Raw genomic sequence first — 25118 nt, forward strand, 5'->3', positions numbered from 1 at the left:
TCAACCTGCTTCTAGGTAGCTGGTTGGTTTCTCTAGGGAATTAAGTTATTTCCTGGATTGTATTGAATTTTCCTGGTAGCAATTCAGGCACTCAAAAATGCAATAGTCAGATCAGCTCTGGTGAAGATAAATCCTTGCATTCATCTCTCATATAAACTTTTTCTCAAATGCAATTATCACTATAAACATGAGCCCATTGAGAACACATACAATGGCAGGGAAAAGAGGCTGATTAATATTCACAGAATAGTTTATCTATCTACTTCATTATTGATAGCATCCTCTGCAGTGGATTTCTTTTGGTGAACCATTCAAATAGGATAACTTTGCCCATTCAGAGACACATACTACTTACCCAGCACTTTCCTAGTCACCAACTGGTCAAACCATTAACAATGGCAGCATGGTATCTAAGCAATACAGACAATCAGACATACTCTCCAATGTTTTGCCCACTGGAAGGATTTCCTTTCTCCTCTGTTTTTCAGGGCTATGCTGCTACATATAACATTATACTGTAGCATACTTTGGCCTTCAAAAAACCACAGGTTCACCAAAGATTATGTTCTTTCTTAGTAGTAGATGGTAGAAATGAAGAAACTTTTCCTTCATTTTAGAAGATGTAGCCCTGCAGCCTATCAGTTATATGCTGATATATCAGCATATCCCTAGAGGCATTGCTGAAGTGGCAGGCAAATTTTGGGTATATAAGATATTATCTCCCATGACAGATTTTATGTTAGTCATTCTAAGAAGGCTAGAATCTGATTCTAGCTACGAGTCTAGTAGCATTGAGAGGTAGGATGGGTCAAGAGAGCAATCAGTATTCCCTTAACTCAGGTGAAGTAAATTCAGTGTCTGCAAGCAAGCAATTGCTTTTTTGAGACATAGAAGAATAGATGCCTATACTGGGAAAGGAGGTTCAGGATTCAGGGATTATAGTTGTTGGATTCATGGAAATCCACACTAATGCTTTTGGCCCAGTTCTCAGGGTTCCTCTCTCCTCCAATTATTGTCCCAACTCTCACACAGGAGATCACATGAATTTGTGAATTCAACTTATGCTGCAGTTCTGCAAGTGTGGATAAGGCTTGCTATTGTTCCAAATACACAGTATGAGGCAAAAAGGGAAAATTCTCACAGGACCATCACAGAACCTCACACATTTTCTACTCATGCCCTAAAATTCTCATTTTCTTTCTGTAACTTTTTCAGTGAAGTGAGAAACAGTCAATCCCAAAACCCTTGTAGTCAATAATACCGCCATAGGAGTTAACTGCAGAAGCTATTGGTCTCCCAAAATCTTGAGTCTAATAATAACTTTACCCCAGCAACATTTTAAATAACTCTAAAGTCACTTCATGTGTTGACTTCCAATGTACCATTTTCCACAGGCACAAATACTGTTTTTTTCATTACTTTCAAGCCCAGTCAAGTCAGATAACCAATTTTGGATTCCTATCTTTGAGGGTTGATTTATTTGTATTTTTCCTGCCTCAATGCCTGGTATGGAGTACTACATTAAAAAATCATATAATTTTTGCATTTATAGAGAAACTAGTTTTATTACATTAATGAAGCCAAAAATTTAGTAAAAACCCTTTTCAAATATCTTTATAGATCATGATATTTACAAGATAAAGGAATATTATTCCCGTTACACATCAGATACCTTAACCGATTTCTTGGCCACCTCAATTCATAATTTTTCCAAAGAATATGTTTTTAATGTGATCTTATTTCTAACTGAACGAAAATGGACTGGAATGGGTGAATTTACTTCAGATGACCATTATATCTACTACTGTGGGCGAGAATCCCTTAGAGGAAATGGAGTAGCCATCATAGTCAACAAAAGAGCCAGAAATACAGTACTTAGATTCAATCTCAAAAATGACAGAATTGATCTCTGTTCATTTCCAGGGTAAACCATTCAATATCATGGTAATCCAAATTTAAGACCCAACCAGTAACATTGAAGAAGCTGAAATTGAATAGTTCTATGAAGACCTACAAGACCTTTTAGAACTAACACCAAAAACAGATGTCCTTTTCATTACAGGGGACTGGAATGCAAAAGTAAGAAGTCAAGAAACACCTGGAGTAAGAGGCAAATTTGGCCTTGGAATACAGAATGAAGTAGGGCAAAGGCTACTTTGCAAAGAGAATGCAATGGTCATAGCAAACACCCTCTTCCAACAACACAAGAGAAGACTCTACACATGGACACCACCAGATGGCCAACAATATTGATTATATTTTTTGCAGCCAAAGATGGAGACACTCTATACAGTCAGCAAAAAGGAGACCAGGAGTTGACTGTGGCTCAGATGATGAAATCCTTATGCCAAATTCAGACTTAAATTGAAGAAAGTGGGGAAAACCACTAGACCATTCAAGTATGACCTAAATCAAATCCCTTACGATTATACAGTGGAAGTGAGAAATAGATTTAAGGGACTAGATCTGATAGAGTGCCTGATGAACTACGGATGAAGGTTTGTGACATTGTACAGAAGAAAGGGATCAAGACCATCCCCATGGAAAAGAAATGCAAAAAAAGCAAAATGACTGTCTGAGGAGGCCTGACAAATAGCTGTGAAAAGAAGAAAAGTGAAAGACAAAAGGAAAAAAGGAAAGATAGACCACCCAGGTGAGTGCAGAGTTCCAAAGAATAGCAAGGAGAGATAAGAAAGCCTTCCTCAGAGATCAGTGCAAAAAATAGAGGAAAACAATAGACTGGGAAAGACTAGAGATGTCTTCAAGAAAATTAGAGATACCAAGGGAACATTTCATGCAAATATGGGCTCAATAAAGGACAGAAATGGTAGGAAGCAGAAGATATTAAGATATTAAGAAGAGGTGGCAGGAATACACAAAAAAACTGTACAAAAAAGATCTTCATGACCCAGATAATCACAATGGTGTGATCACTCACCTAGAGCCAGACATCCTGTAATGTGAAGTCAAGTGAGTAACAGGAAGCATCACTATGAACAAAGCTAGTGAAGGTGATGGAATTCCAGCTGAGTTCTTTCAAATCCTAAAAGATGATGCTGTGAAAGTGCTGCACTTAATATGTCAGCAAATTTGGAAAACTCATCAGTGGCCACAGGACTGAAAAAGGTCAGTTTTCATTTCAATCCCTAAGAAAGGCAATGCCAAAGAATGCTCAAACTACTGCATAATTGCACTCATCTCACACGCTAGGTAAAGTAATGCTCAAATTCTCCAAGCCAGGCTTCAGCAATACATGAACTGTGAACCCCAGATGTTCAAGCTGGTTTTAGAAAAGGCAGAGGAGCCTGAGATCAAATTGCCAACATCTGCTGGATCATTGAAAAAGCAAGTGCTTTCCAGAAAAACATCTATTTCTGCTTTTGACTATCCCAAAGTCTTTGACTGTGTGGATCACAATAAACTGTCATAAATTCTGAAAGAAATGTGAATACCAGACCACTTGACCTGCCTCTTGAGAAATCTGCATGCAGGTCAGGAAGCAACAGTCAGAAGTGTACATGGAACAACAGACTGGTTCCAAATAGGAAAAGGAGTACGTCAAGGCTGTATACTGTCACCCTGCTTATTTAACTTATATGCAGAGTACATCATGAGAAATGCTGGGCTGGAAGAAGCACAAGCTGGAATCAAGATTGCTGGGAGAAATATTAATAACCTCAGATATGCAGATGACACCAGCCTTATGGCAGAAAATGAAGAAGAACTAAAGAGCCTCTTGATGAAGTTAAAGAAGAGAGTGAAAAAGTTGGCTTAAAGCTCAACATCCAGAAAACTAAGATCATGGCATCCGGTCCCATCACTTCATGGCAAATAGATGGGGAAACAGTGGAAACAGTGGCTGACTTTATTTTTGGGCGCTCCAAAATCACTGCAGATGGTGATTGCAGCTATGAAATTAAAAGACGCTTACTCCTTGGAAGGAAAGTTATGACCAACCTAGACAGCATATTAAAAAGCAGAGACATTATTTTGTCAACAAAGGTCTGTCTAGTCAAGGCTATGGTTTTTTCAGTAGTCATGCATGGATGTGAGGGTTGGACTATAAAGAAATCAGTGCCAAAGAACTGATGCTTTTGAACTGTGGTGCTGGAGAAGACTCTTAGGAGTCCCTTGGACTGCAAGAAGATCCATCCAGTCTATCCTAAAGGAGATCAGTCCTGGGTGTTCGTTGGAAAGGTTGAAGATTGAAGTTGAAGCTGAATCTCCAATACTTTGGCCACCTGATGTGAAGAGCTGACTCTTTTGAAAAGACCCTGATGCTGGGAAAGATTGAAGGCAGGAGGAGAATGGGACGACAGAGGATGAGATGGTTAGATGGCATCACTGATTCAATGGACATGAGTTTGGATAAACTCTGGGAGTTGGTGATGGACAGGGAGGCCTTGCCTGCTGCAGTCCATGGGGTCACAAGAGTTGGACACAACTGAGCAACTAAACTGAACTATTTCTAATTGTTCTTATAAGATTAACTTATTCAACAAAGATGCTTTCATAGCTTTACAGTAAGAGTTAACTCAGAAGGCCTGGGTTATTCAAAGAAGGCCTGGCTTCAGGGCTGGTCTTTGGAGGGCTCCGAGGAGAGGACTCTGAGCCCATAGAATATTCTGCCATATAAGAGTACTTTTTATATGCTGGAGGCCTTGGGCCACAAAGTACCATTTTGGTCAGATAGTTTATGTTAGCAACATGATTTGCAGTGAATGCCTTTTCTGTTGTGTGTGGGGGTGGGATAATAGAGTCTGAGTAGCTGAGGTCAGTCACACAGATGTTGCATGTTTACATGCCTGAGACCTCCCCCCTCAAAAAAAAAAAAAAAAAACCCCGAATACCCAGGTTCACATGGTTGAGCTTCCTTGGTTGGTAACTCTTTGCAAGTGTTGTCATACATTATTGCTGAAAGTGTTAAGCAGTCCCTGTGACTCCACTGGGAATGGACAATGGAAGCTTGGCCTGGTTTCTTCTGGACATTGTCTCATGTGCCTTTTCCCTTTGTTAATTTCAATCTGTATACTTTCACTATAATAAATGATATTCATGAGTATAACATCTTTCTCTGAGTCCTTCTAGTGAATCACTTAGGCTGAGTGAGGTTTTAGAGATGTCCAAAATAATAGTTAATAAATTTTGAAGTGGCTAAGGCCTCCAAATGACTCTTTATGGCAAAGCATAATATTTTCATTGAGAAAACACTCTTTATAAGTATGTAAGTATCTAACAAGCTAAAGAAAACACTACTAAATAAAGAATACCTTCAGTTATATCTTTGCACAAAAATATTTCAGCCTAACACTCAGTTTAGAAAATCTTTCTTTGATGAATACTTTACAAAACAAAGCTCTTCAAATAAATTGTCTCTGTTTGTGATTATTTTCAATATTTCACCAAGTTTAAGTGTCCAGATTCATAGGTCTCCTTAATTTCAATTCAATATATGAAAATGAATCATCGTAATTTACTAAATTTTAAAAACAAAAGGCCACATGAACAAATGCATAAAAAACATTTGACAAAATCTAACACCTTTCTGTAATAAAAACGCTTGATGAAAACATAATTCAAAAACACATGAAACACTCCTTTGAGAGAAGGAGAACTTCATAAATTAATGAAGTACATATATGCAAAACCTACAGCATACTGAAAAATTTAACTACAGATGTAGCATATGATCCAGAAATTTCACTCCTAGGTATAAATTCCAGAGAAATGAAAACATGTGTCCACGCAAATATTTACACACAGTTCCAGTTCCATGTTTAAGGATGTTTAAAGATGGGAAGACACAGGGCAAACTTGACAAAATTTTGAATTCAACTGTCATCACAATTCATTAACCCATACATTTAATTTTGTGTTTGATTTCCAAAAATATGTGGTTAAAAAAAGTGATAGCTTATTTCAGGGCTTTCATGGGAGCCCTCGAATTTTCAGATGAAAACTTGAGCTGAGAGTTAACAAACCCAAGTCTGTCATTTTTCCTTCACAAGTGCTTCAGCTCAGTTCAGTTCAGTTCAGTCACTCAGTCATGTCCGACTCTTTGCGACTCCATGAACTGCAGCAGGCCAGGCCTCCCTGCCCATCACCAACTCCCAGAGTTTACCCAAACTCATGTCCATTGAGTCGGTGATGCCATCCAACCATCTAATCCTCTATCGTTCCCTTCTCCTCCTGCCTTCAATCTTTCCCAGCATCAGGGTCTTTTCAAATGAGTCAGCTCTTCACATCAGGTGGCCAAAGTATTGGAGCTTCAGCTTCAACATCAGTCCTTCCAATGAACACCCAGGACTGATCTCCTCTAGGATGGACTGGTTGGATCTCATTGCAGTCCAAAGGACTCTCAAGAGTCTTCTCCAGCACCACAGTTCAAAAGCATCAATTCTTCAGCGCTCAGCTTTATAGTCCAACTCTCACATCTATACATGAGTACTGAAAAAGCCATAGCCTTGACCAGATGGACCTTTGTTGACAAAGTAACGTCTCTGCTTTTTAATATGCTATCTAGGTTGGTCATAACTTTCCTTCCAAGGAGTAAATGTCTTTCAATTTCATGGCTGCAATCACCATCTGCTGTGATTTGGGAGCCCAGAAAAATAAAGTCAGCCACTGTTTCCACTGTTTCCCCATCTATTTCCCATGAAGTGATGGGACCGGATGCCATGATCTTCGTTTTCTGAATGTTGAGCCAAGTTTTTCACTCTCCTCTTTCACTTTCATCAAGAGGCTCTTTTGTTCTTCTTCACTTTCTGCTATAAGGGTGGTGTCATCTGCATATCTGAGGTTATTAATATTTCTCCCAGCAATCTTGATTCCAGCTTGTGCTTCCTCCAGCCCAACATTTCCCATGATATACTCTTCATAGAAGTTAAATAAGCAGGGTGACAACAGTATACAGCCTTCACGTACTCCTTTTCCTAATTGGAACCAGTCTGTTGTTCCATGTCCAGTTCTAACTGTTGCTTCCTGACCTGAGTACAGGTTTCTCAAGAGGCAAGTCAGGTGGTCTGGTATTCCCAAAGGGCACTCAAAACATTCCATCCAATACCAGGGTCCTTATAGTCATCATTACTATCATAAGGTAAACTGTAGCATCCACTCAGCTTTCAAGGTACATGCTTCACCTGGCATTTCATCCCAGTCAAGCACAGGGGATACCTTGATTAATTATGATACTACCACATGCCAAGAATTACCAGCCATTTTCCACTGTCAAAGAGCTCAGCATTTCACTCAAGATTAAAGGCCCAACAAAACCAACCCTAAAATCCCAGCTTTATGAGTATATATCTTCTGGTACTACTCCTGATACCAATTCCATACTATTCTTAATCCAATCAGAAGAGAGAAACCATACAGCAATTTGAACAAGAAAAGTTTAACATAAAGAATCATTAGCTATAATGGGATATTTGCAAAACAAGGCATTATAGTTACAAGTAAAGAGAATGCTAAACATAGAAACAGCCAGTATGAGGAAGAGTCATTTCCCTTAGGACTGAGAGAGAGCATTCAAGGGCTAAAAGCCAGACCTTGTGAATAGTGCACAGCCGTGGCTTACTGAATGACCGAGAAGTCACTGTGATGCCATGCTAACAAAACTAGCAGGAAATCTATACTCTAAAACTTTGTGGTAGGTCTCCTTCTATGTGGTGGGGAGATCTCTTCATGAGAGATACCAGAGGGAGCTGCCAGCCACTGAGGGCTTCTGGCCACCATGTACTGCAGGAGAGGGATACCAGAGAAGATGCAAACACGCAGGAGCCTGACGATAGAGAAAGCTGTACACACTGCAGAGGCTCACCAAGCAAACACCCTGGAACCAAGAAGCAATATTTCCTGTGCAGTGGCTCTCCAGTACCTCCTACTGCCAAAATTGAACACTCTTACTGCTAGGGGGAAAAAAAAAAATTAGAGGGCCACGGTCCATTTCCACAGAGTAGGCAAAATGGATGTTTGGAACTGAGAGGCAATAAATTGACAAATTGATTCTGAAAGAGTTCATGCAGGCACCCAATCTTACATAAACTCTTTCAGAAAAAACAAGAGAAAGGAATGTACCCACATTTAATGAAGCCAGTATAACCTCATACTAAAGACAGGCTAAAACATTCCAAGGAAACTACAAACCAATATCCTCACTAAAAAAAAAAATTCTTAGCAAAATGTTCACAAACTGAATCCAGCAATCTATTAAAAAGAAAGAAAATAAGATAGCAATAAGGGTTTATCCCAGGAATACACGGTTGATTAAACATCCAAAAATCAAAAAGCACAATATATAATGTTAGTAGAATAAATAAATGAATATGATGGTCTCAACTGATACAGGAAGAAAACACTTGATAAAACGTAACACCATTGATGATAAAAAAAAATTCCCAACTAACTAAAAATAAAAGGGAACATCTGCGAATCGGTAACAAGTATCCACAAAAAATCTGCAGTAAATATGTTTAATTGTGAAAGGCTAAATGATTTCTACCTAAAATCAGGAAAAATAAATTAATATCTCTTTCAAAACTTCTATTCAACACTGTACTGGAGGTCCTAGTCACTGCAAGAAATCAAGAAAAAGAAATAAAAAGCATACAGACTGGGAAGAAAGAAGTAAAATTGTCCTGATTCACAGATGAAATGATCATGTAGTTAAAAATTCTAAGGAATCTGCCAAAAGGCTCCTAAAAGTAATAAATTACTATAGCAAACCTGCAGGAGTGAAGACCTAAGTAAACAGATACACAACGGTCAGGTATCAAAACACTCGATATTGTTAAGATCTCAATTTTGTCACTCACCATTCTGAAGCAAGGTTTTCCTGTATCTGTTTGTTTACCAAAACACTCATTCATTTCCTGATTCAAAAAGTATTCTACATCCCCAGCTATTACTGTACCTATTTGTCAAGGCATAATTCAAATTCTTCTTTCCCAAAGAAATGTCTTTGATGATTTTTCAAGACAAACTGATGACTATTTATCAATATTTGTTCCTCTCATATGGTTCTTATCACATACATCCTTTTTACTGATGTTATTTAGATACAGCATTTTACAGCCAAAACAGACCATGTTTGGCAGCTTCCAATATCATCAGTGTAAAAAGGCTCGTGAAGAATTTACATGTCATGGGAGTGGTGAGGGTTGTGGCCAAGCAGAAAATATATGCCCCCTCTATTGTTTAGTCGCTAAGTCGCACTCAACCCTTTGCAACCCCAAAGGCTGTAGCCTGCCAGATGCTTCTGTACACGCATTTTCCAGGCAAGGATACTAGAGTGGGTTGCCATTTCCTGCAATGCAGGAGACCTGGGTTCGATCCCTGGGTCGGGAAGATCCCCTGGAGAAGGAAATGGCAACCCACTCCAGCGTTCTTGCCTGGAGAATCCCATGGACAGCGGAGCCTGTTGGGCTACAGTCCACGGGGTCGCAAAGAGTCGGACACGACTGAGCGACCTCACTTTCACTTTCTCCAACGTGACCCTCTAAAGGCATTCAGATTCACATTTTTCGTCCAGCTGTGCGGACAAACATAAACACCTTAGAGTTTGGGTTCTCTGATATCGTCTGAGGTCCCACACCACCTCTTTAATTCACACACGAGGAAACAAGATCCTGGAGGGAAGTGGCTCTGTCAGGGCGTCTCAAAACATGGGTAGAAGCAGAAACCACCTGGTGATCACGTTCTTTCTGACCTTATTTTAATCCTCTAAGTGACTCGACCTTGAGTGAAGGAGCTTCTCTGGGTTGGTGACCAAACACACCTGGCGAAATGACTCAACAACACCCTCATCCCGTCAAGTTACCTGGTGGCCAGGCCCCACTATGAGGAAGAATTAGGTCAAACCGGGGGCCAGTGGAGCTGAAGTAAACCAGGGCGGGGCCCTGTGAACCTGCGCGGATTCCAGACGCGCCTGGAGAACGCTGGCGAGCACATCCACATGGAGCCGGGCCTCCCCACCACACCACTTCCGCAGGGTAGAGCGGCCTCTGCTCTCTGGCGCCCCCCTCAGCCCTCCTGGGGCTCTCGCCCCTTGTCCACCTCCTCAGGGCAGGGGGCCCTCTGGCGCCCCCCTCAGCCCTCCTGGGGCTCTCGCCCCTTGTCCACCTCCTCAGTGTAGGGGGCCCTCTGGCGCCCCCCTCAGCCCTCCTGGGGCTCTCGCCCCTCGTCCGCCTCCTCAGGGCAGGGGGCCCTCTGGCGCCCCCCTCAGCCCTCCCCGGGCGCCTCGCCCCTCGTCCGCCTCCTCAGGGCAGGGGGCCCTCTGGCGCCCCCCTCAGCCCTCCCCGGGCGCCTCGCCCCTCGTCCGCCTCCTCAGTGTAGGGGGCCCTCTGGCGCCCCCCTCAGCCCTCCCCGGGCGCCTCGCCCCTCGTCCGCCTCCTCAGGGCAGGGGGCCCTCTGGCGCCCCCCTCAGCCCTCCCCGGGCACCTCGCCCCTCGTCCGCCTCCTCAGGGCAGGGGGCCCTCTGGCGCCCCCCTCAGCCCTCCCCGGGCGCCTCGCCCCTCGTCCGCCTCCTCAGGGCAGGGGGCCCTCTGGCGCCCCCCTCAGCCCTCCCCGGGCGCCTCGCCCCTCGTCCGCCTCCTCAGTGTAGGGGGCCCTCTGGCGCCCCCCTCAGCCCTCCCCGGGCGCCTCGCCCCTCGTCCGCCTCCTCAGTGTAGGGGGCCCTCTGGCGCCCCCCTCAGCCCTCCCCGGGCGCCTCGCCCCTCGTCCGCCTCCTCAGTGTAGGGGGCCCTCTGGCGCCCCCCTCAGCCCTCCCCGGGCGCCTCGCCCCTCGTCCGCCTCCTCAGTGTAGGGGGCCCTCTGGCGCCCCCTTCAGCCCACGCCAGAACGCGCTCTCCTCGACGCAGCCCCCTCGGTGCGCTTACATTGAGCCATCACCAGAATGCAGAAGAAAATCAGGAAGCAACGGACGTTGTTAAAACGCTGACACCAGGGGAAAACCAGACAGCTCCAACCGCAGGGCCCCTCCAAAGTCCCTTTCTGGTGTCCAAGTCCCGTTTTGGCGCCGCGCCGCGTGGCCCCAGCCTGGCCGCCTCCCTGTTTGCTGAAAGCGCCGAGCTTCAGGAGGCTAACCGGGAAGATCCTGAGGTGCGGGCGCCTCAGTCCGGCCTTCTTGGCCTTGGCCGCGGGTGGCCCGGAGGGTGCGCCCTGCTCGGCCTGCGACTGCACCTGCTCCTGGGCCTGCGCCACCTCCGGCTGCACCTGCACCAGGCTCCGCTGCATCACGCTGAGCCGGGGCCGTGGCTGGTCTCAGCCAGAAATAAGCCTGCCAGGCCTGGAGGTCGGGGACCGGTGGGCCACCAGGGCCGCCTGCAACCCCAGCCTTCAGGGGGAACGTTTCTCCTTGGGCAGGAGGCAAACGTCCCGCGGGGAGGTTGGCAGTTGCCCCAGGAGAACGTCCGGGGCTGCTTCCTGCTTTGCTTCCACGTGGGGCAGGGGGTGGGGTGGAGGGAACGCTAGTCCTACTGCGTATGTGTGTGTGTGTGACAGAGAGAGAGAGAGAGAGAGTAACTAGGTCGTGTCCGACTTTGCGACCCCATGGACTGTAGCCCATCCACCAGCTCCTCTGTCCATGGATTCTCCAGGCAAGCGTACTGGAGTGGGTAGCCATTTCCTTATCCAGGGGATCTTCCCAACCCAGGGATCGAACCCACAGTTTCCTGCTTTGCAGGCCGATTCTTTACTGTCTGAGCCATCAGGGAAGTCCCCTCAGTTTTGCTAGATTATTATAACTGCTCGCATGGACAGGGGCCCCCAGAGAAACTTGGATGGAAGAGATCCATTAGTGCCTTCAATCCACCACGATTGAAGGATGCTGCTGCTGCTGCTGCTGCTGCTGCTGCTGCTGCTAAGTCACTTCAGTCGTGTCCGACTCTGTGCGACCCCATAGACGTCAGCCCACCAGGCTCCCTAGTCCCTGGGATTCTCCAGGAAAGAACACTGGAGTGGGTTGCCATTTCCTTCTCCAATGCATGAAAGTGGAAAGTGAAAAGTGAAAGTGAAGTCGCTCAGTCATGTCCGACTCTTAGCGACCCCATGGACTGCAGCCTTCCAGGCTCCTCCATCCAGGGGATTTTCCAGGCAAGAGTACTGGAGTGGGGTGCCATTGTCTTCTCCGAGATACAATCTGAACATTGTTAAATAACTGGGGAATCAGAAGACATGGGGGGGGTGGAGGGATTTTCTTTTCCATTAGAGCAGGTTGTTTTTGTACCTGGAAAATAAATCACATGCTAGGTCCCATCCCCCTATGTAGGGAAGAAAATAATAATCCTTTCTGTTCTTAATGAGGTATACAGATTCTGGGACAATAATTTCTATGTGAAAAACACCTAGCAAATGGATGAAAACCAGCAAAGATGAAGAGACAATGTACTTTCCCAGGTATAAAATTTTTTTCTGAAGAGAAAAGAGGGAAGAGAATATTACCAGGATATGAAATGTGTTTTTATGTAAAAATGCAAATTCTTACTGTTTTTTTTTTCCCCCATAGGCAAAAATATGTTATTTGGGACATAACATTTGGGGAGGATGACTTTCCAGGAGAAAATTAAACTTTCATTCCTCCCATGGATTAGATGTTGTATTATCAAAAACAACCCACCAGAACAACAAGATTTTGTGCTGCTAGCATGGTACTAGGGCTGCTCTAATGGTACTGGGGCTCTGAGAAGAGCTGAAAAAGAAGGCAGCCCACACACCACCGCTGACCTGAGGCCAGGGTTTCCTCAACAGATCTATATGCATATGGGTGAACGGAAATGTTATTTTTCCTATACTAAGAAACTTACCTTGTCAAATACGTGTAACTCCATAGAGGAGCAATGTCCTAGTTTTCCCATCTTCATCTCTATGATGAATATTCATTGGAAGGACTGATGCTGAAGCTGAAGTTTCGATACTTTGGCCACCTGATGTGAAGAGCTGACGCACTGGAAAAGACCCTGATGCTGGGGAAGATAGAAGGCAAAAGGAGAAGAGGACAGCAGAGGACACAATGGTTAGAGAGCGTCACCAACCCTGGACATCAGTTTGAGCAAACTCTGGGAGATAGTGAAGGACAGGGAGGCCTGGCATGCTGCAGTCCATGGGGTTGCAAAGAGTCAGACACGACTTAGCAACTGAACAGCAACAATCATACTCAAATAGGATTCTCCCTTCATATTGCTTCATGACATTAATAAGCGTAAAGGAAACAGGAGGTAGGAAAGGGGTAACTCTTTTTATTGTGCTTTGGTACCAGACTGGGCACTACCTGAAAGAAGGAAAAAGTCAACACTGATCAAAATAAATGATGCTAGTACTTTTGCTTCTACTCAAAAATACAAAGAGCCGTAATGAATGTTACCCCCACTCTACCAATGACAATAACCAAAAGAAAAAAGCCAAAAGAAAACTAGAAATAATATTTTTAAAATTATCACTTTTTTGAGCCTATCAGAGAACTATATTTCCAAAGCAATCAGGTGAAATGACTCCAAGGGTAACATACCTGGGAAGAGGGATGAGACAAACCGTTTCATCTTTGGCAGAGTTTGAGAACCACTGATGCAAGAATGTGGCCACCTCTAAAGATCCCTTTGAAATGGTATCAGTTCAGTTCAGTCGCTCAGTCATATTTGACCCTTTGCGACCCCATGGACTGCAGCACTCCAGGCCTCCCTGTCCATCATCAAGTCCCGGAGTTTACTCAAACTCATGTCCATTGAGTTGGTGATGCCATCCAACCATCTCATCCTTTGTCTGTTAAGAAAAAGAGGGTGAAGAGCCTCAAGAATAATGTTTATTTATGACACGTATCATCCTGTAAACTTTCTTCCCTCTCCTGTGGTCTTCATTCCTGTGCTTCGAGTTGTAAATATGAACTGTGAACCCTGAAATATCAAAGTCCTAAAATAACCCTATAAGAACTACACAATAGAAACTTTCTCCATACTTCTTACTGATTTGATGTTTTGGTCACAGGTTAGTTGAGAGAGTGAAAATGAAGTGGAAAGGGATGGATAAAGTAATGAAATGTCGGTAGACAGCTCCTGAATGTCAGTATCAGCTTTCAGAATTATATGAAGTATCAGCTTTCAGAATGTTACTTGTCCTTACATTTAATACTAAGAATGAAGTTGATGCTTACACTACCTTATAAAGATATACCATCAACACTCTGAGTGTACAGAAAACAGTGAATATATATCCTTTAGAACTCAACTGATCAACTGCCTTCACCCAGTCCCTTTATTTCTTTTTCCCTCCTTCTTTCCCTTTCTCCCCCTCTACTTGTTCTGGATCATTTTTCATTTGACATCAGTCATCCTTAGAGAGAGTTCTAGACATTTAGCTTCAGAAACATCAAGAGACTCATAAACTGTTTCATCTTTGGTATAGTAATCTCCACAGATTACCAGAAGAGTTGTCAAATTTACCTTTATTTTATTAGAATTCCCAGGTAGTATTGGTTATGGAGCTTTCTCCTTTTCCTCTCTAATAAAAGGAATACAATAGATCCCAAGGTATCACAAGGGGAATTCTAAAATTCTTCACTTAAACTAAAATTAAAGCACAATCTTTTCCTTGTGTCAGTGAGCTTTGAGGTTAACTAGTTAGACCTTTCTCATCAGTCTTTATTTTGAGAACAAATACCATTTTATTTTCCATCCTTCATAACTTTTCAAAGTTGTACAATTTTGACTTAAGGTATTTTTTTGAACTTCAACTTTTTTTCACCTAATATCTTAGTATTCTGTCTCCTAATATTTCTCATTTGATTCCAAAAACCTCTTCTAAGACTTTCAAGTGTGTCATAATGGTAAATTATAAAAATAATACCACAAGTTGTTATTATGCAAGTGACAGACTGGTTTCTTCTTAGATAGGAACATTTTTAACTAGTGATTTGAAAGCTCTTTTCCAACAATTAAGAGCACGTTTTCATTGTGAAGTCTTGGCTTACTAACAGGTTTCAAAAAAAAAACCTGTCCATGAGTTTGTACAGAGAATTGTACATTTGGACAAAGTCCGTTTCACATTTCTGTGTGATTTTTTTTCATAACTTTTATTACATGGCAAATTAAGTTCAACCTGTATAAATTTTAAAACAATCAAAAAGAAATATTAAAAAAACAAATCATTCTACTCTTCATAACCCTCAAATTTTGAACTAGGTTACATGATGATAAGTAAATATAAAAATCTTTAAATTAAGATAATGTGATGGAACTAAATATGCAGCAAATATATTCAAATAAAATATATTTAAGCTAATATATTTTAACAGAAAATAGTTATTATAATAAATGGAAAACATACTACATTTGAAATCAGAGACCTAGGTCAATATCTGTCTTCCTTACTTATTAACATTGTCTTTGACAAGTCACTTAAATTTTCTTAACCCAAGAATCTTTATTTATAAAATGAGATTCTTCCTATCTTACTTATTTCATATGGTTGTTGTGAAAAATCAGGGGTGACAATACAAATTAAAATGAATTATAACTACAAAATATATACATTGTAAATTTAAAAATAAATATTAAAATAAAATTTTTAAGTAATTTAAATTTAAAAATATAAAAAGAAAATGTTAACAAAATTACCACAACTCTTTCTTCAATGCCTACTGCCAGGATTTACTTCTAGTTTAAAATAAAGTCTCATTATTTACCGCACTAAGATCTTAAAGGGTAAACTGCTTTGTTAGCATATGTTTCCATTTCTAGAGTCTAGGATAACTTGTTGGATTTTCAAAACTGAAAAGAAGGAGGAAGCAAAAAGAACTGAAATTCGTTCCCTGCCTACTATCTATCAATCACTGTGCTAGGTATTTAGCATTTCACTCAGTTTTTCAGATATACTGGCTCAGGAAAGTTAAGCCTTTTGCTTAAAATATCACATGAATCAGGAGGAAGTATTTCTGTATTTGATGTAGTTTCAAGGGTTCTTGACAAGGGGCTATTTTGCCCCTGGGGTTCACTTGACAATGTCTACAGACATGTTTGTCTGTCACAGTTCAGGGTGAGGAGTAGGATTCTGCTGAATATCCCACAATGCATAGGAACAGCTTCCACAACAAATAATTATCAAGCTCTAAATGTCAATAGTGCCGAGATTAAAATGTCTTGGTCAGATTTCAAAGCTCATGCTCACTCTACCATGTAAGGTTGAAAATAAAAGCTATTTCCATGTTTATTCCACAACACTGAGCTGTCACAGATGTACCAGGTACAGCCTTAGATATATTCTGTTTTGAGTCTGTTTGGGAAACTCCATTTTAAGATCCCACTAAATTATCTTTTTATTCAAGCAGTAAAGAAGGCTTCTGGAAAATGTTCATGCTAATCAGTCCAAGGAAAATGACTTGAGGTCAGAGAGCAAGGATGATTTTGAGAAAGGCTGGAGGCCTGTTACTCAAATCACATCCTGGCTTCTTCTCCCTCACCCCCACCAGACAGCACTGTGTCCTAGTGAGAGAGGAACGCAAGCAAACACTAAAGGAGTTTTTTATGAAGCTTCCCTCTCTTTGAATACCAAAGAGAGGAAAGAATACTATTCCTATTTGGAGTGGCTTCTCGGAAAATGATGCAGGAACATGAAAAGAGCAGTTCTGTGCCCGAACCTAAGTTTGGGTCAGAAGAACTTCACATTTGGAAGCAGATCACACTGGAGCTTAATGGTGTCCAAGAACCTGTAGCTTTAAAATACTTTCATAGAGGTTTGGCAGCCAATGATAATTCTAGAGCTAGAAAAGAGAAGTCTATAAAGCCAATATTTTTGTATTCCTTGACTCTGTGAATTGTACCAACATCCACTCAGTTACAAGTCTTGGTGAAAAAAAAAAATTGAAAGTGTTAGTCACTCAGTTGTGTCCGACTTTTGCAACCCCATGGACTATAGCTGTCACTCTCCAGAAAAGAATGGAATTCTCCAGGCAGGAATACTGGAGTGGGTAGCCATTCCTTTCTCCAGGGGATCTTCCCAACCCAGAGATCAAACCTCGGTCTCCTTGATTGCCGCCAAATTCTTCACCATCTGAGCCACCAGGGGACAAGTCTTGGTAGTCATCTGTAATTTCTTCTTCTTCCTAACTCCTTGGAACTCTTCAAACCCAGTGATAGAAGAGGTTTTCTAGTATTGCAATCTATTTACATGCTTTACTCGCAGAGACTCTATGTAATATTTAATTGGAATAAAGGAGTCCATAGTGGAAAAGTTATTTGAAGTCTGTGCTTTTCCAGGTTGAGATCTGCGGGGCTCTTCCTGCTCTGACTGCTGCCTTCTGACTGACTTTATATGACTTTGATCTTCAGGTTCCTGCTCTATTCAGTTCATTGTGACTTCCCAGAGAGTTCATGCTACCATTTCAGTTTGACCACATAAATCTCCATTAAAACAAGCATCTCAGGGACTTCCCTGTAGGTCCAGTGGTTAAGACTTTGCCTTCCAATGCACAGGGTACGGGTTCAATCCCTGGTTGGAGAGCTAAGATCCCATGTGCCTCATAGCCAAAAAACCGAAACATAAAACAGAAGCAATATTGTAACAAATTCAATAAAGTCTTTAAAAATGGACCGCATCAAAAAAATTACTTAGCACAGAGATCCTGGTACATAAGAAACATGCAGAAAATATTAGTTAACATTATTAAACAACAACAAAAACAAAACAAAACATCTGGTTGTTTTTGTATATAGTTTTCTCCACTAAGCCAAAAGCATCTTGAGGGCACAGTACTTAGCACTTTGGAGAATTTAATTAATATTTGATTAGCAATTGATTAATTAACTAATTAAAAGTGAATGCTACATGAAGCAAATGACTAAACCAGTGGAAACTATTAGTAATAGTTAAGAAAATCTTTAAAGGGGCATGGAGCGTATTACTGGGCTGAAGATAAAACCAGAGAACTATTGTCTTTGGATTAATTTACCCTGGGAAAGCTGTGCAGAAAACAAAAGAGCATTCATTCCATGAACAGAAGATTTTATAAGAACCATTTTTAGCTAGAAATATTAGACCAGCTATGATTCTGGAAATAACATGTTAGCCTTTAATATCTGCATATATCTGGATTATTAATCACATTACTGACTTGGATAGCAATGCCTTCCTTATCAAGGAAACTGACAGAGATGATCTCCTTTCTGCTGATGCTGATTTATTGATCTTTGACTTGTCTTCAAGGTTATTTGAGTCATCCTTTATGCAAAGATACAACTATATGACCATGCAGTCATATTTTAAATAACCAATGATGTTTAAAGTATCCATGGAGGAAAAAAAATGATTTACCCCCTTAAGAATGTAAATCTGGACATCACTACTGAAAGCAGTAGGTGGCAGACTTAAAGAGATATGTCCTTTTCACTGTGCAAGACAACATGTGTTAGAAGGTCATTGCAACAGCACCAGTGTTATTTATTAGCATAACTGCACCCTAAAGGAAAGAGGAAGTCCAAGGGGGAAGTTCTGCCCATGGCTTAACTTTTGTGGTGGGTGTTCTGATTACAAAATTTTTTAAGTCTAAATGAGTGTCAAAAAGAAATAATATATGATTCTTTTTTAACTTTAGCCAGAAATGAGACCTTTTAAGTTTCTAAGTCTCTAAGAAACAAAAGTTATAAAGCAGTGCTGTCCAATAGAAACAAAATCTCAGCACATGTGTAATTAAAAATTTTCTAGTCAAGAGGGAGGGGACATATGTGTACCTATGGCTGGCTCATGCTGATGTTTAGCAGAAACAAACAAAATTCTATAAAGCAACTATCCTTAAATTAAAAATAAAATTTTTAAAAAGATTTGTAAAAGTACAAAAAAGAATTTTATAGTACCACCATAAAAAATAATATTTCCTTTAACCAAATATGCTCAAAATACTGACCTTTCAGCATGTAATCAATATTTTTAAGGCATTAACTATAAGAAGATAATTTACATTCTTTTATTCCAACTAACTCTTCAGCATTTAGTGTGTATTTTACACTTGGAGCACATCTCAGTATGTACTGGCCACATTCCAAGCACTCAGTAGCCACATGTGGCTGGTGGCTGCTATAGCAGGGAGTGCAGTTACAGAGGTTCATTTTTAGTTTGAAAATCTAAGTCTATAAGTTATTTTAAGGCTAGAATTTAAATCACAGAATTAAAAATAATTTTTTTTAGTTATTCATTATTTAACCAATGCTTTTGTGTTCTTTCATAATTTAACATAAAATGAGGCTTTTTCCATTTTTATAAACAAATTTGTTTTTTTTAAGTCAAGCTAAATTACTTAGTTGTGTCTTTTTTTTAATCTCAGGGTTTATTCAATTCGAGAAGTGTCTAATCACAAGATTTATTATGTAATAGAGGACTTCCCTTGTGGCTCAGATGGTAAAGCATCTGCCTACAATGCAGGAGACCTGGGTTCGATCCCTGGGTCGGGAAGGTCCTCTGGAGAAGGAAATGGCAATCCATTCCAGTACTTTTGCCTGGAAAATCCCATGGATGGAGGAGCATGGTAGGCTACAGTCTATGGGGTCGCAAAGAGTCAGACACGACTGAGAGACTTCACTTCACTTATTATGTAATAGAGGGCACTGTCATCCAGTTGCAAGAACTGTAGCCAAGTATTTAAGAAGAAACAGTGGCTCTTTCCTGCCTTATACATTTAACCTCAGTAAATATCATACTGAAAACTCCATGTTGATTCTGTTTTAATGGTGGCACAATATCTACAAGGAATTTCATTGTATGGATTTAATATAATTTATTTAGCCACTCTCATATTGATGAAATTGGCTTGTTTCCAATTTTTGCTCTGACAGTACTGAAATGAATATCTTCATGCGTAGAATATTTTCCCAAAAGACAGATTGCTGAGTTAGTAGCATTTCATAGAAAATGTAAATAAGAATTATAAAACATATTCCAGTTATAGTAATACTAAATATGAATAAACTATCTTTGAATCTAGAAAAGTATGGATATTAAAATTCTTTTGCATGTTTTCTAGAAGTTAACAAGTTACTATTGCATAAAATTTCAATGTAGGTATTAAAATGCAGCTGCTGAATAAAGCAGCCCCTGATAAATTAAGCAAACCAAGACCTTGAGATATTGCAAGAGATCAGCTTGAATAAAACAATGAATGTTTATAATGTGCTGGTAAATATCCCCCATCTAAGATTTATTTTGGCTAAAATCTCTAAACTTGTATATAGGAAGAACTAAGGAAAGTTATGACCAACCTAGATAGCATATTCAGAAGCAAAGACATTATTTTGCCAGCAAAGGTCCGTCTAGTCAGGGCTATGGTTTTTCCTAGTCATGTATGGATGTGAGAGTTGGACTGTGAAGAAAGCTGAGCACAGAAGAACTGATGGTTTTGAACTGGGGTGTTGGAGAAGACTCTTGAGAGTCCCTGCAAGGAGATCCAACCAGTCCATTCTAAAGGAGATCAGTCCTGGGTGTTCATTGGAAGGACTGATACTAAAGCTGAAACTCCAATACTTTGGCCACCTGATGCGAAGAATTGACTCATTGGAAAAGACTCTGATGCTGGGAGGGATTGGGGGCGGGAGGAGAAGGGGACGACAGAGGATGAGATGGCTGGATGGCATCACTGACTTGATGGACATGGGTTTGGGTGGACTCCAGGAGTTGGTGATGGACAGGGAGGCCTGGCATGCTGCAATTCATGGGATCGCAAAGAGTCGGACAAGACTGAGCAACTGAACTGAACTGACTCACTAAAGTAACCTGTTAAGAGTAATTCATATAACTCTTTTTGACAAATGAATCACAAATCAGATACATGATGGTACAGATTACTGTAACATAGTTTAATACAGGAATGACCTCAACTATTAAGGGATATAGAACTGTGTTCAGTTCAGTCACTCAGTCACTCTTTGCGACCCTATGGACTGCAGCACGTCAGGCCTCCCTGTCCATCACCAACTCCGGGAGTCTACTCAAAATCATGTGCATCACATCAGTGATGCCATCCAACCATTTCATTCTCTGTTGTCCCCTTCTCCTCCTGCCTTCAATCTTTCCCAGCATCAGAGTCTTATCCAGTGACTCAGTTCTTCGCATCAGATGGCCAAAGTATTGGAGTTTCAGCTTTAGCATCAGTCCTTCCAATGAATATTCAGGACTGATTATCTTTAGGACTGACTGGTTGGATCTCCTTGCAGTCCAAGGGACTCTTAAGAGTCTTCTCCAACATCACAGTTCAAAAGCATCAATTCTTCAGCGCTCAGCTTTCTTTCCAGTCTAACTCTCACATTCACACATGACCACTGGAAAAACCATGGCTTTGACTAGATGGACCTTTGTTGGCAAAGTAATGTCTCTGCTTTTTAATACTCTGTCTAAGTTGGTCATAGCTTTTCTTCCAAGGAGCAAGTGTCTTTTAATTTCATGGCTGCAATCACCATCTGCAGTGATTTTGGAGCCCAGAAAAATAAAGTCTGTCACTGTTTCCATTGTTGCTGCATCTATTTGCCATGAACTGATGGGACTGGATGCCATGATCTTAGTTTTCTGAATGTTGAGTTTTAAGCCAACATTTTCACTCTCCACTTTCACTTTCATCTAAAGGCTCTTTAGTTCCTCTTCACTTTCTGCCATAAGGATGGTGTCATCTGCATATCTGAGGTTACTGATATTTCTCCTGGCAATCTTGATTCCAGCTTGTGCTTTAGCCAACCCAGCATTTTGCATGATGTACTCTGCATATCAGTTAAATAAGCAAGGTGACAATATACAGCCTTGATGTACTCCTTTTCCGATTTGGAACCAGTCTGTTGTTCCATGTCCACTTCTAACTGTTGCTTCTTGACCTGCATTCAGATTTCTCAGAAGGCAGGTCATGTGGTCTGGTATTCCTGTCTCTTTAAGAATTTTCCACAGTTTTTGTGATCCACATAGTCAAAGGCTTTGGCATAATCAATGAAACAAAAGTAGATGTTTTTCTGGAGTTCTCTTGCTTTTTCAATGATCCAGAGGATGTTGGCAATTTGATCCCTTGTTCCTCTGCCTTTTCTGAATCAAGCTTGAATATCTGGAAGTTCATGGTTCACATACTGATGAAGCCTGGCTTGGAGAATAGAACTGTGTTCTCCTTTAGTAAACTGCCTTCGTTTGCTTAGCTTAGTAAATGATTCTTGCTTCCTCTCTGGTTAAAAGTAGTGAATTTTCGCTACTTTTTGTTTCCAATATGTTGCCTTTCATAGTCTATATAATTAAATTTATTACATATTCTGCACAAAATATAACATCCTCAGGTTCTACACTGAGGATGCAATATATGCAAAATACTTCAAAATGTAGTATACTGAAAAATGCAATATACTGTTAAGAATGTTTAAAATGTGGGTGCTATTTAAGTACTACTTTTCTCAACCATTGAAGATATATTGTCAAAGATACAAGGTTAATAACCAAGGAAGATAGATTTTTGACCTAGGTCTCTGATTCCAAATATAGTACGTTTTTCATTTACAACTATCTTCTACTGCACTGTGCTAAGTTGCTTCAGTGATGTCCAACTCTTGGTGACCCTATGGACTGTAGCCCACCAGGCTCCTCTGTCCATGGGATTCAGGCAAGAATACTGGAGTGGGTTGCCATGCCCCTCTCCAGGGTATCTTCCCGGCCCAGGGATTGAACCCATGTCTCTTGTGTCTCCTGCATTGGCAGGTGGGTTCTTTACCCCTAGAGCCACCTGGGAAGCCCCATCTTCTACTAGATGAAATATATTATTTGAATACAGTGCTGCATATTTAGTTGCAGCACATATTATCTTTATTTAAGATTTTTGTATTTATTTATCATCATGTAATCCAGCTCAAAATTTGAGGGTAATGAAGAGCAGACCGGTTTGGTTTTTAAATGTTTCTTTTTGGTTGTTTCTATATTTATACAGGTTGTATTTAATTTGCTATGTAATAAATATATTTCAGTATATAGGAACTTTGAAAATAATTTCTTAATAAGTTTGATAATCTCATGTCTCATTGATATATTGAAGCTCATCAACCAGTACCAATAAGAACACCTCCATAAGTCTAACTGAAGCAAGAGAGAATGCATACCTAAAGTGGGGAAGTAGGGAAGGGTCCCAAAAGGGTTTGGAGTGCTAGAATAATTCACAGTAAACCTTGGCAAGGATTACTCAGAATCTGCAAACTGGGCCAGCCTCTGTCATTGTCAATGACCATATTTTCAGAACTCAGAAGACTATGGCGAGTTGGCTCACATTGTCTGTGGTACTTTCTTATAACATATGTGTTCAAAGGAATTGGTATTAAAAAGAGTTTAACTTTGGGAGACCAGTATAGATAGTCTGTAACCACAGTTTGATAGTCAATCAGTCATGCCTGACTTTTTCCAACCCCATGGACTGTAGCCCACCAGGCTCCTCTGTCCATGGGATTCTCCAGGCAAGAATCCTGGAGTGGGTTGCCATTTCCTTCTCCAACAATTTGATAGAGTTAATCTGATTTACCAGTGCATTTTACAAGTCAGAGCTTGTCTAAATGCCTACTTCTCCCCTGACAACTTCACTGCCAGCAGGGACTCCCATTGCCCTCTACCTCATGCTTCCATGCTTAGTCACTCAGTCGTGTCCAACTCTTAGGGACCCTTTGGACTGGAGGTCACCATGCTCCTCTGTCCATGGGATTTTTCAGGCAAGAACACTGGAATGAGTTACCATTTCCTCCTCCAGGGTATCTTCCCGACCCAGGGATCGAATCCGTGGCTCCTATGTCTCCTGAATTGCAGACAGATTCTTTACCTGCTGAGCCGTAGGGAAGCCCAACTTCATCAGAGGCACTGCACCCCAGTGTTCTTGCCTGGAGAATCCCATGGACAGAGGAGCCTGGCAGGCTATGGTCCATGGGGTCACAAAGAGTGGGACCCAACGTGTGCACATCTGCACACGTTTTAAAAGATTTAGTTTGCTGCCATCTAGTGGGCATATACTTTCATTTTTATATTAAATGTAAAAGAAAGGGTTTAGATGTTTAAAACAGACCACATGCTGTCACATTTTTAAGTTACCTTTCTTTGGGGAAAATATCTTCAGTCACTTTCACAAAATGATTTAATGTTCCTAATCATGCCCCCAGGATTCCATGAGAGCTGAACTGGAGTTGCTGAATATATTCAGGGTAAAACAGTATATTTTTGTTTACACCATGCCAACCTTTTAAACAGCACACACTGTATTTAAAACTTGAGTTTTAAAGCAAAACATTTTTAAAGAAAAAATTTTAACTCTTTGACTCAAGATTTTAAAATTCTTTTAGTCAGGAATACCTGATTTACACAACTTTAAGGCAGGAATTGATTACATACATACTGATAAGCAATGGGGCCAAACTGGCCCATAATTAGATTTTAGCTCATTGATTGACATTTTATGAAGCTGATAATTTGACGGGAGGAAATATCTATCACTATCACCCTTCTCTCATGTCTACAAAAAGAGAGGTCTCGTATTCCTGAGGAAAAAACATCGAGATTACTTCTGCTTACTCCTGTCACCTCATTACTTGACTATCCCTGAAGAAGGACTGACTCATCAAACTGGTGAAAGTAGGGTAAGGACACTGAGCGTACAGAACCCTGACCTGCGGTGTCCGTTCAGTGACCTGCGGTGTCCTTTCAGTGACCTGCGGTGTCTGTTCAGTGACATTCAATGTCCTTTCAGTGACCTGCGGTGTCCTTTCAGTGACCTGCGGTGTCCGTTCAGTGACCTGCGGTGTCTGTTCAGTGACCTGCGGTGTCCGTTCAGTGACCTGCGGTGTCTGTTCAGTGACATTCAATGTCCTTTCAGTGACATGCAGTGTCCTTTCAGTGACATGCGGTGTCCGTTCAGTGACCTGCGGTGTCCGTTCAGTGACCTGCGGTGTCTGTTCAGTGACCTGCGGTGTCTGTTCAGTGACATTCAATGTCCTTTCAGTGACATGCGGTGTCCGTTCAGTGACCTGCAGTGTCCTTTCAGTGACCTGCGGTGTCTGTTCAGTGACATGCGGTGTCCGTTCAGTGACCTGCAGTGTCCTTTCAGTGACCTGCGGTGTCTGTTCAGTGACATGTGGTGTCCGTTCAGTGACCTGCAGTGT

The 25118-nt window shown here is 41.3% G+C and overlaps 1 protein-coding gene across 1 annotated transcript in view; it reads right to left on the reverse strand.

Moving 5' to 3' along the window:
• The window catches only part of SLCO6A1 (solute carrier organic anion transporter family member 6A1), a 101830-nt gene extending 90598 nt beyond the window's left edge, over positions 1-11232 (reverse strand). The window contains exon 1 of the mRNA XM_052643558.1: positions 10875-11232. Coding sequence (XP_052499518.1) covers positions 10875-11232 — 358 coding nt within the window. The remainder of the gene's footprint in view (positions 1-10874) is intronic.
• Between the last annotated feature and the right edge of the window lie 13886 nt (positions 11233-25118).

This window comes from Budorcas taxicolor, chromosome 7 (assembly GCF_023091745.1).
Source record: "Budorcas taxicolor isolate Tak-1 chromosome 7, Takin1.1, whole genome shotgun sequence".
In the NCBI taxonomy this organism is placed as follows: Eukaryota; Metazoa; Chordata; class Mammalia; order Artiodactyla; family Bovidae; genus Budorcas; species Budorcas taxicolor.